Source organism: Euphorbia lathyris, chromosome 8, assembly GCF_963576675.1.
Source record: "Euphorbia lathyris chromosome 8, ddEupLath1.1, whole genome shotgun sequence".
NCBI lineage: Eukaryota > Viridiplantae > Streptophyta > Magnoliopsida > Malpighiales > Euphorbiaceae > Euphorbia > Euphorbia lathyris.
The window spans coordinates 21,653,477-21,666,507 of NC_088917.1; the positions used below are offsets into that span (position 1 = coordinate 21,653,477).

At 31.0% G+C, this 13,031-nt stretch overlaps 1 protein-coding gene across 1 annotated transcript; it reads right to left on the reverse strand.

Annotated features, from left to right (window-relative positions):
- Positions 1-1,412: 1,412 nt before the first annotated feature.
- LOC136203471 (transcription factor bHLH68) lies at positions 1,413-6,569 on the reverse strand. Its single transcript, XM_065994630.1, has 9 exons — positions 6,109-6,569; positions 5,493-5,835; positions 4,827-4,919; positions 4,548-4,613; positions 3,602-3,667; positions 3,159-3,221; positions 2,363-2,407; positions 2,037-2,084; positions 1,413-1,940 (listed from the first exon to the last, which is right to left on the reverse strand). The coding sequence occupies exons 1-9, from the start codon at positions 6,366-6,368 to the stop codon at positions 1,800-1,802; spliced, it is 1,125 nt and encodes a 374-aa protein (XP_065850702.1). The 5' UTR covers positions 6,369-6,569; the 3' UTR covers positions 1,413-1,799.
- Positions 6,570-13,031: the final 6,462 nt, after the last annotated feature.

Here is a 13,031-nt window from a genome sequence, read left to right on the forward strand (position 1 = left end):
GCACCCTTCCTTCTCATAAAAAAAAGGAATATCAAAATGGATATTCTTTAAATTGGAATATATTTTGAAAATATTTCGGTAATTGTTATAGTTTTTTTTATTTGGCTTTTTATTGTTAAAAATAGAATTCTTATTGATAAAAGTTCTATTCTATTCTCAAAAATTCTAGAAATATTAAAACGAATATTCATCACTTTGGAACATATTTTAAGAATATTTAGATAATTATTATAATTTTCTAACTTTTTATTAGCTTTTTGTTGTGAAAAAATGAATTTTTATTGATAAACTCATATTTTATTGTCAAAACTTTGAGGGATATTAATGAATATTCATAAATTTGAAATATATTTTGAGAATATCTAAGTGAATATCATAATTTTCTAATTTGTTATTGTAAAAAATAGAATTTTTATTGAATAAAAGTCTTATTTTATTCTCAAAATTCCAATAATATTGAAATGAATATTCATCACTTTGGAACATCTTTTGAAAATATTTAGGTAATTATCATAATTTTTCAAATAATATGTATATTAGGAGGTATTTTTATGTGCCACAATAAGATTTCTAAGGATTTCATTAGGAGGAAAATGGAGATGTTTTTCTCAATGCAATGCTCAAATCTTAAGTGAAATGCGAAATAAAGCCCAAAAGAATGAGAGTTGTGAAATTAACTTAATTGAGAGATGAGGCTCGAGTAATGGACACGATGAAGGCTTGAGAGGACTGGAGATTTTTCTTTGTAGGGATGAAGTGTTATGGCAAAGAGTAGAGGTGAATGTTTCTAACCGATTCTTGAAGGCTTTTAAAGGGGTTTTCTGAAAAGGTAGGAACTATTGGACTTCCCACTCGTTTATGATCGTACATGTGTTGCATATCTAAGGTGGGTAGGGGTGTTTTGGTAAAATCGTGTTAGTAGTGGATATACGAAAGGTAGTCAAGTCTAAAAGACTTTTCAGTCTTTTCATGGCTTATGATAACACTCAAATATTATCCCACTGAACAGTATGGCCATTTTGACATGAATTAGCCGAACGTTTGCCTTTGGGGCAGATTAAGGTTTCCGAGCCCGGAGTTAACAGAATCATGTTTACTAGGGTTGTGTTGCTAATGTGGAAGCATACCTTTAGAAATCTGCATGGAAACCCTACTTAGTTTTCAATTTAGACGGATGATCACTATAAATAAGGCTTTTAGCTCGTGTGGTTTGTATTTTTAATGTTATCCTCTTTTCTATTCTCTCGGTTATGTATTTTTTTTCTCTCTATATGATTTAGGCATAGAGTCCCCACGACTCTCAACAACTCTTCTTTTCTTTTTATTAGATTCCAACGATTCTAGTCATCAAGAACCCTCTTCGGTGAAAGGAATCTTCACATAGTACAACAATATTCAAACACAAAGAAAACGATACAAAACCAAATAAATTGATTGATTAACGATTGCTATTTCATGTGAGCAATGTTCTTTCGAACAACACCATTAAAATATTAACCATACTAACTAAAAGTAAGTACTGAATATACATCATGCATGAAAGGCAACATTGTTTAACATTAGTATCCGCTAACGAAACAACATAGATCATAAGTTTAATCTTATAAAACTGAAAATAATTAATTAAGGACTACCGAATAGTCTAATTAAGTTTAGAGAGCTACCACCACACTTAGCCAAATTGTATATCATCATGAGCAATCAGCCTTAGATTTTAGCAGATTGACTGCTCATGATGTTATATCGTTTCATCTAATTAAGCCATCTCGTGTGGGGTAAAAGCTCGTATAACTCTTCGTTCACCGGAAACCGCCTCCGAGAGCCGGAGCCCAGTAGTCTGCTCCATTATCACTTCCAACCTGCAGAGTGCATGAAACAGGAACTAGACACAATCCTCTACTCCTTAAATCCTGCTTTGGCTCTTCATTATTATTATTGTCCTACATTTAATTAATATTTAAAATAAAAATGTCACAAATATAATATTTTATATTTAAAAAGGAAGAATTAAAGAATTAAATTTTTGAATATTATACCTGTTGATCAGAAGGTGCTTTCCTCTTTATGCAATTATCATTCAATAACTATAGTCAAATAAATAAAAATTAGAAAAAGTTATTACAACATTTTTATTTGTGCAATTTTTTAATAATTTAAAATTTGAAATTTAAAATTAAGGTTGCAGCCTTTAATCATCCATAAAGCTGAAACAATTGTTCTTTGCTTTTAGCACATTCTTTTTAATTAAAATCAGAGTATAAACTATATAATTAAATTAAACTTTACTTTATTTATTTATTATATTTAATTTCAATGAAGCTCAAAGTCTCAAAGCCCTTTAATTGATCCATAAAAAGCATACCTGACCAGGATCTTCAGGAAATATGCAATTCCTTTCACCTTGAACCTACCAATTTGTAAAAATTTACAATCATTAATCAATTAATGTCACATAATTCACTAATATTCTCATGCACATGCACACACTTATCCACATGTATAAATTTATATTTAATAGAGGGCTGAATATGAATAAAAAATGGATAAGGTACTAAAATACGTCTATGGTTTTTGGGGAAGTATTAATTTAGGTTTTACGTACAAAATAGCACCCGTTTAAAAAATGGTACCGATTTAGGTCTCGATAACGGAATGTGACACGTCATTTATATTACTCCATTAAGTTCTATCAATTGTACATGGAGAGAGAAATTAAAACTTAACGGAGTAATATGAATGACGTGTCATGCTCCGTTATCGACGCCTAAATTGGTATCATTTTTTAAATGTTAAGCCTAAATTGATATTTCCCTAAAAACCATAGGCCTATTTTAGTACCTTATCTCATAAAAAATCAATTACATCCCTGGATTAACCTCCAAACTTTGACATATTAACCTGCTGAACTTACTTATAATGTTCCGTTAGCCTCTTGATATTTAAACTTAAGTGTTAGTCTCCTAAACTTGATTAAAGTTATATGTGCTTTAATTCGTCCAAATCTCCTCTTATATTATCAATAACAATATAAGGCGAATAATCTCATATTAAATAAGTTCAGAAAGTTAACGATTTTAATAATAATTATAATAATAATATTATTATTATTATTATTATTATTATTATTATAAAAAGTAGGAATGGGCTAAAATGCTTACAGATTGTTGGTGATGCTGCCTAATATTGGAGGATCCACTGCCCAAGTACGGTAAGCTGAGAGCCTGTGAAAATAGAAGGAGAATTTATATGCATAAATTTCAGGACTGACTTAGAGTCAGATAAATTACCCTCATGATCCCTAAACTTTAAATTTAGTTTCATTACAACCCTTAAACTTCAAAACCGAACTTATGGACCGTGAACTTTATCCCTTTTAACATTAACTATGTCAAAATGACCAATGATGATCTCAAAATTAAAAGGAAACATTAGGTGGAGTGTAAAATTCAGGGACCATAATGAAATTTAGTGTAAAGTTGAGGGATTATAGGTGTAATTTATTTATTAGAGTAACTAAAAGAATGTTAAATAATAATAATAATAGAAGAAACTTTTAACAGAGACTGGGTTTTCACTAAAATAAAGGAAGATAAAACATTACCTCAATTTGGCTCTGAAGGAATCTGATGTACCCTATAGCTTCTAACAACACTGAGGCTGTGTCAGTCTGTAAAAAGTTTAAAAAAGTTAAAAATAAATATCACACCACAAACATCCAAACTCTTTTTTATATATACCTTTATTTAGAAAAATAAAATAAAAACAAAATTAAATCTTTTACATTTGAAAAGAAAAAAAAAATCATCTTTATGGGAATCCTCATTTTGGTCCACAAATTATATACTATTCCCTATTAAGAAATCAATTCACAAAAAAAAATTGGAGTACATGTATAAGGTAAATAATAATTTTATTATTATGTTTTACAACATTTGAAGCGTGTATAACACATATTTATATTGGGGTAATTAGTACTGGTGGTCATAAAACTTTAGACAATTTCTCCAAAAGGTTATAAAAGTTTAATTTGTCTCAATAAAATTATTTAAGTTTGTTTTTTTCCTAATAAAGTTACTTTGGAAGTTTTTCGATCATTTTTTTGTCAGGGTTGATTACATGATATGTAATCACACGTCTCAACAGCATTTGACATAATAAAAAAATTAGCCACAAATTAACTATAGTAAATAAGGATTGTCAATTAAAGTTTTAACCACAAATTAGTTACGTGGCATATCGATTATCAATTAAAATGTGTAGTTATATTTTTTAATATGTCAGTTAGCGTTAACATTGTGTTGAGATGCCACATGAGCAATTTCAGTGAAAAATGATCGAAAAACGTCAAAAGTGATTTTATTGAGACGAAAATAAACTTAAGTGATTTTATTGAGACAAATTAAACTTTTGTAACCTTTTAGGGACATTGTTCAAACTTTTGTGACCATTTATATTGACATTTGTTGAAATTCCATTAATAAAAGTTTTCACTTTATTGAATTTAGTGATTGGGTAATTTTTGAAAGAAATTAGTAAAATTTAATTACCTTGCCAAATGGAGAAACAAGCTGGTGAAGAGCAGTGATTCTGTCACCTAATTTCTCCTTTCTAACCTGGTGAAAACATAAATGAGGTAAGTTATTACAGTCAAAAAAATTATCTATTTTGGAAGCTTATAACATGGTACAAAATAAGAATCAAGAAAATGGACAATGAATAAAGACAAGAAGACACCATTCCTAGAATGTTTTTAAGTGTTTGTGCATCTTGTGGTGCTATGAATATTTTTTCTGAAAGTGAAGTTTCTCTATGTTTGTATGTATTACCTTAAAGGTAGATTGGGTTGAAACACAAGCTGCTCCTGCTCCTCCTTGAACCCTAGCTTTCTTAACTGCCCCACCTGTTGCTGTGCTGTTACACTACAATTAACATTCTAATTAATATTTAGACAAACACTTTCACCCGTGGCGGAGCAAAGGGGTGCACGGGGGACTCCGTGGCACCCACTTTCACCTTGAGCGGGTGAAAAAACATCATTCAGTGGCGTAGCAAGGAGGTGCACTGGGAGTCAGTAATTATTATTAATTATCTCTTTACCTATGCTGAAATACTAACAAATAGTAAAGAGATAGGTGAAAGTCTAATAGTTATTTGTTAGTATTTCAGAATAGGTAAAGAGATAATTAAGAATAATTATCTCCAACAAGTTACACCCACTTTCACCTTGAAATAGGTGGTTTCGGACAGGGACGGATCTAAAGGGCTTGAGCATCCACTGGTTACCAGAAAACGCCCAAAATTTTATGAAAACTGGGAACAAGACTTTGCTAAACAAAATATATAATTTAGTACTTATAATCACCATAATCATCCTTACGAGTGAATTCTGGATCCGTCACTGGTTTCAGGTGGCTGTTAGAATGCTGCAATTGCATTTTCAGACCCTCTTACCTACTTGACTCAAAAGGTTAAGGTGATTTAAGAGTAGATACCTCGGAGGAACGATCAGGAGGAGGAGGATGATGCCGGGAATCTACTTTGTTAGGGGAGAAATCCAACATGTTACTTGTAACACATGAATTAGGAGAAGAAACAGGAGGAGGATGAGGAGGAATCATTGATTGAGACCAACTAGGTTTTGTTGTCTGAATAAAATCTTCATTCCCATACAAATTATAGCTACTTCCTGAGTTTTCTTGCTTCACATCCATAAAAACACCCCCATTTGATGCTTGATGATGATGATGTTGTAAAATTTGCTCCTCCCAATTTTCCAGCTGCTTCTTTGCCTCAAAATGACTCATATCCCCTTTCTCTTCCTCCACCAATCCACCCCTACAAATCACATCATATCAACAAATAAAATTCCGCCCCCGATAATTAGGGTATAGAATAATCGAGATTTTTTTCTCACAAACTCAGCCTAGGGTAAAGAAGAAGAAAAATTTCCTACAAACTCCAAACTCCGGAGTCTATACCCTACTCGAGAGTTTATATTAGGGTATAGACTCGGAGTGAGGCTTATATGAACATGTAGATGCTATCTAAACATATGCATGGATGTATTAAAAAGAAAAAAGAAAAGAATTCAAGAATGGAGAATTTTACAAGAGGAGTTGGCTCCAAGATTCCGGCAGCTCATCTTGATTTTCCGGCCAGGGAGGAATAGTATGAGATGAAGATGAAGAAGAAGAAGATGAGGAAGAACAAGAAGGAATGTAGTGAGGGAAATAATAAGGAGGAGGGAGAAAGGGAGAAGTTTGTTGATGAGTAAGTGGTGGTCTCATGTTATTGATATTCCACCAGTTAGGGTTTCCGGCCATTATTTGTTGTACCGGCGGCGAAGTCTGTAAAACACCTCTATTCATCTTCTTGTGAAGAGTATAAGATAAATTCACTCTTTTTCTTTTCTTTTCTTTTCTTAGCTCCCAAACAGAATCTTGGCAGAAAGTTGTTTGAGGGTGTTCTCGTTCTTCTCTTGTTGTATTGTTGATTGAGTAGAGAGGAAAGTTAAATTTGAGTTCTTGAAAGAATTTAAATCATGGAGGATTGAGAACCCTTTGTCTTAATTTGTTCTCTCTCTCTCCCTTTTTTTATTTCTTTTATTGGTTTGCTTTTCTTTACTTCTCTTTCTTTGGGTTAATTACATCTATAGCCTTGAAGTATCAGAAATGAAATGTTAATACCATACAACTTTATTTTCTTAACAATAAAATCATCTAATTTTGCATTTAATTTCTTCTACGCTGCGGTGGATCTAGAGGGGTACGAGGGAAGTCGCCTCCCTCCTCTTGCCGTCCTACTCTCGTAGTTCTACCACTGTTAAAATGGAATTCAACCCTTTTGTCGCGTGTTTTGTTAGCTCTCGAATTTGCTTAAAGTGATATATTGGTCACCTAAATTTGTTTAAAGTGATCTATTGACGTTGTAAATCTGCTTATAGTAATCTATCAATCATTGAACTTGTTTCAAATATTAACGTTTTTATAACATATTATGATGTCATATCACAAAAAGAGTAGCCAAAAAGGAATTACATGTAAAAGGCATACCCGTCAGGAACACGTGTCCCAATCATAATAAAAGGATCTGAAATATGCATTCACGTTCCCCAAAACACGTCGGAATGTACGGAGAGAGAAAACAAGTCTAAAAGAGCATGAACACGTGGGCTAATGAAACAATGTCACGTGAAAGCCTACTCAAATATAAGGTACCCCTCTCAACTCTATAAATAGTTATCTCAAATATCATAAGGTTTACAACAACTTCTTGATCACTCTCGTTTCTATAGTCAATATATTAAATTTTAGTATTTTCACTGACTTAAGTATCAAAACAAGGATGTCGGACTCCGGCCCTCCTCTAACAAATTTGTTGATCTCATATCAGATATCTTAAAAGTAGTCTATCAAGCTTACATTGGAGTTTGAAGACGTCACTTTGTAAAAAAAATTAGTAACTATCTCGTCACCTCTCTCAAAAATTTCTGAATCCACCTGCTTCTATAGTCACTTTCATTGAATTTTGGCAACACTGTCACCGGAGTGAACTTATGGCTGACACGTCGGATACATTTTGCACTTAGATAAGTTTGTTAAATGATTGTCATTTTTTTTTTTTGCACGTAAATTTTTTGTCTAATGCTTAGAGTATGTGTCATTCTTGTTGAAACCCAATTAAAATGACTACATAACAAATTAAATGCAAAGTTGGATGATTTTATTCAATTAAAAATGAAGTTTTGTAACATTAACGTCTATTTCTAATACTTGGAGGATCAGGAGTGTAATTAACCATTTTCTTCCTTTTCTTTTTTATTTTATGTATTTTGATTTCTTTTTCTTTTTGTTGCTTTTTCTCTGCTTTTGCTTTATCTCAAAGTGGACAGAAAAGGTGGTAGCAATTCTCACTTGTTAATGAATTCCTTAAAAGAAAATAATATATATATAAAGAGATTTTATTAAAATAACAGCGGTTGGACAGTTTTGTTATATTATGTACCTATGTGTCAAACCCACGTTTAATTGACCCGACCCGGTAAGAAGTGGGCCAGTCAAATCTAAATTAGTCTGGGATGATATTAGTGCTTGTATGAATTTAATTGAATGATTTTTGCTTTTCAAATTAAAACACTTCCGAAAGCTAATTAACCAAAAGTTGATTTTGATAGCTACTTTTTAAAGTATTTGTATTTTACACTATCATTCTTTTTTATTTTTTCTCGTGACTTATAAAAAATGTTTGCGTTTACTTCTAAACTAATTTTGATATTGATATCCGTACGTAAAACAATCAATCATATTTGATTTAATTCAGATTGAAATTAAGGAGATATGTTAAAATGTGCGTGAGATGGTGGCTAATCGGATGGATAAAAACTAATATTATAAGTGATTTTTGAATGTGAAATATTAAATAAAACTTGAGATATAATTAGGCGGATTGGCGAAATATTATAATAGTTTTGTCATGATTAACTATTATTGAAAGCATATTTAACAAAAAAAATTATATACGTGTTGATTGTTAAGTTAAACATTATAACTACTACTTCTATCAAAAAAAAAACATTATAACTACTACATTCAGTACTTGTTTTTTATATTTATCAAACAATTACATTATTAATACTTTCAGCACTTATAATATTCATCACTTAAAATTCAGTAGTTATTTTTTCAGCACCTAATTTTCAGTTTTAGTAAACAGCACCTGAGATATATAAATTAGAGAAAAATATAAAGATAAATTATTTGGTTTGACCAATTTGTAAAGACAGTATCCGTGGTTTAAAAGTTCCAAATATGAGTGTGTGCTTTGTGAAATTTGCAGTTAAATGATATATGAGTCAATTTTTCGATCAAATAATACTTATGGTTTAGTTAATTTGTAAAATCAGAACTTGTAGTTTCGATAATTTGTACCGTCGGTATTTTTAATTTCCTCAAATTGCTCCCTTTTGGAGTAATTAGTCACGATATAATTTTTGGCGGAATGATTGAGTTTGTAAATTGCGTAAAGCACAAACCCATATTTGTAAACTTATAAACCACATAGATTATCTTGGCAAATCGGCCAACCCACAAACTTTATTTTTATATTTTTCTCTATAAATTATTATGTTAATATAAATTCCTATTTTACTAAAACACTTGCCTAGATTTTTTTTTACAACAAAAATAACACTTCGTTTCTTTTAATTTCTAAATGTGTATAATATTTAGTTCTTGAAAACAATAGCTAGTAGAAGTTAACTGAATTTCCTTCTGAAATAGCTATCATCAATTATTTTTTAATTTTAACCAAATAATTATATTCTACTGTTAACGGTAAAAAAAAAAGGAACTGCAAACAGGAGAATCAAATAAGCACTTAAATCTGAAAAGCTAAAAAACAAACTTAAACCATGTTTGTTTGTATAAAAATAATATATCGGAAAATATTTTTCTAATTTTTTAGTGTTTGTATGATTAGGAAAATTAGTTAAAAAAAAATTATTATGATGGTCAATAGAAAAAAATAAAGACAAATAAAATCAGGATAATACCCTTTTTTCAGACTCGACTCCCTTCTCCGCTTCATTTTTCTGTTCAACCCAACTAACCCATATAGTAAACGGGTTGGATAGTGAGCTAGTCGGATTGATCTGTTTAACTCATTTAATAATTTAGTGTAAAAAAAAAAGCAAAGAAAATGTGAAAAACTATTAAAAAAGGGGGGAAACGGTAAAAAAAAAACGTGAAAAACAGGAAAACAAAAAAAAAATGTGAAAATGATAAAAAAAAACGGAAACACATGAAAACAGAAAAAAAAAAGATGGAAAACGATAAAACAGAAAAAATGTGAAAACCGAGAAAAGAAAAAAAAATGTGAGAAATAAAAAAAACTATAAAAACAAATTTGAAGAACAAAAACAATGAAAAAGTGATTCATTTGTTCGTTTTTTCCGTTTATTTTTTCGATCATTAATATTAACTTTGTGTGCTTATAGATTATAAAGACACTAAGAAATTCTCACAAAATACCTAATTCACTTTTGAATTTTTCTCTCATTTCATGCATTAATCAAGTGCAATTAGTTGTTAAAATTTAACAATTTTGCAAAGCCTATGGTAACTATATTTAACCAATGAATTAGCTCATATTACCTAAATAAAGGAATATATGTTACTTGTAGAAAATACTTGTTAGTCACATATATTAAAAAAGCATATAAATAGGTACAATGCCTAAAATAAAATTGATGATGATTAAATAATGAAATTTGCTTTAAAAAAATAAATGAAATATAGCATATATATAAGAGTAACAAAATGAGTAAAATAATGTCCAAGTAGTACAAGAATTGTCCTTAATTTGTAATAGAGAATATATAATTGGAATGTAAAAAGTGAGTGCCGTATAATAACAAAAATTATTCAAATTTTACTCATTCATGTCCTATTTCCATCTATCTATATATACCAATAAGAGAGATTTGCACCTAATGGGAAATTCTTCATATATTTTAGGGTAATTAATTTATTAGTCCCTATATTTTGATAAAACACACTGTTTAGTCCCTGTATTTTCAAAAACACATGGTAATGTCTCTAACTTTTTTCTCAGTGAACTGTTTAGTCATTCTGTCTGTTTGTTAGATTTTTTACCTTTTATGAATTCGGAAATGACTAAATTACCCTTTACTATTTACCTTCAAATTTCAGAAAATGAAATCCAATTTAGAAGAAGAAGCTTTTTGTATGGAGAACAAGAAAAAGAACAGACCCAATGTTTACGAATTTGAACGATTAAGAAGAAAATTAAGAAAAAGAACATTCAAAGTTGATTTCAGATGCAGTAGAGTTTAAAGAAAAGGAAAATAACGGAAAAAAAGAACGCAAATCCAAATTGACTGACAGAATCTTCATGAGAGTCTAACAGCAGGGACTAAACAGTTCACCGAGAAAAACGTTAGGGACTAAACAGTTCATCGAGAAAAATGTTAAGAACTTTACCGTGTGTTTTGTCAAAATATAGAGACTAATAAATTAATTACCCTATATTTTACAATAAAATTTTATAATTCAATTTGTTCACATATATACTCAAAACTTATATATATATATATATATATATATATATGATTGGTATCGACTGATGACACAAATTCAATTCTCATTCGGTTATGTTGTTGGGATTATCACATACAGAATTCGAATACGTAAACAGGTTCCTTTTGTAGCATGACATTCGTTGATGTTGGTTGCAACGGAAGAATGAACCTTGATTGTGTATTACTGGTCACGAATCAATTATACTGAGATACATTAAGAAGACAATGATGATTCATGAATTAAGAATGAGTGAACGAGAAAGAGATGGAGAGGGGACGGTGTTAGGGCTTCTTAAGTATGCTTATATACTTAAGCAAATGGGTTAACCTATTCCATTTATCCTAACTCGCTTCATCTCTGTCACAGACGGCTTTTTTAGCCCATGCCAAATTTATTACATCTCCCACTCGTACATGACGAAACATGTTTCATCTCCTTCCTTTCATTCCTTTTCTTACTCGCAAATAGTTCATGCAACCAATTACAAACGAGAGCTCTAATGTTATGCACTTGTTGAAGATATATAGCATCTCGATACATATGTATCAAACCAAGCACTATACACTCGTTGGAGATATCTAGCCATTTTGGTTGAAACACAAAGCTTAAGAGATTGTATACTTTATCCTAGATTCCATATCATATTCACTATAATTACTCTAATCTTTATATTTTTCTATTTTCACAATTACGCAGAAATGTGTAATTGTTGGGACAGTGAAACATAGAACTCTAAAATGTAAACATATCAAGATCTTTTCCTCCTACTCCATTCTATCCATCATGACCTTACTCGCTTGTCTGTGCAATATCCTACGAGCCAAATTATTTCATGATCATTTAGAGTATCCTTACAAGCTAGCTATTTAAGATGAGCATCACATTAGGCAAAAGTGAGATTGTATCTTTTCCATTGCATGGTCGCTAAACACATATGCTATATAATCATGTGTTATGGTGCTTTATCCTTTCCTCTTGATAGAAATTCATGTCCATTTCTAACACTATATGAAGGCATCAGTTATGATGTGTCTAAACATCCAACCTTAGTCCACTTCAGTTTAGAGATTACATCGGAGTATAAAAGACGGAAAGCCTTAGTTACCTTTAACTTTGTCATTTAGATTACACATAATCTTTAGACACAAGTTCTATGAAGCATATTTATTTTTCATTTTGCTCTTTATTGAAATTTCTTTCATAGTTTATACAGTGAGGCTTCTGTTATTGAACTAGCTCTCGATTTGTTCAGGATTAGTCTCATCCTTTCGCTAATCACAACTTGACAAATTAAGGGAAAACACTTGTGTGAATGAGCTAAAATTATTTCTGGCATTGGAACTATTTAAAATTTTATTGAATAATCATATTCCATATTATATGAAACACATAAGTGATACTATAGTAATTGAATGGGCTTGGAATGTGTGGGCTTCGGTTTAGGCCTGAATCAAATATTTGGGCCCAAGCCCATGGATGCATGAATTCAAATACTAGATAGATGAATAAAGCTTCTTTGGGAGCTTCCTAAAAGGACGCGTGGACTAATGGCCACTCTGGATTCTAAAGGCATGCTTTCCAATTCACATTTAGCACGAACCGGGAGGATATGGTCCGAAGACCAATCAAACGATGTCATGCGTCCAGGTACACACTTTATTGCCTATAAATAGCTTGGGAATCAGAACTACAGGTACGTAATCATACATTCTCTCTCCTTCTCAATTGCTTTTAAGTTAACTTTGTACTTCCTCAAGTACTTAACTGACTTTAGCATCAGAGATTATGATCTAAAAGAAAGACCGTTTTTTTAATATGTTCATCTGTGTGAGAGGAAATAAGTATAGCGGTATCGTTATCCTCAACTAGATGAGAGATAACCTGATAAACCCGAGCATGGTTATGTGAAACAGACTCATCTACTTTAAAAAG

Bases quoted from the DNA above. Each gene is read 5' to 3' on its own strand.
- LOC136203471 (XM_065994630.1), bottom strand. From the start codon at position 6,368: ATGAATAGAGGTGTTTTACAGACTTCGCCGCCGGTACAACAAATAATG. The intron at 4,920-5,492 runs GTATCTACTCTT...TGTTAATTGTAG, and splicing joins CTCCTGATCGTTCCTCCGAG to TGTAACAGCACAGCAACAGG. The intron at 1,941-2,036 runs GTATAATATTCA...AATTAAATGTAG, and splicing joins AAGCACCTTCTGATCAACAG to GACAATAATAATAATGAAGA.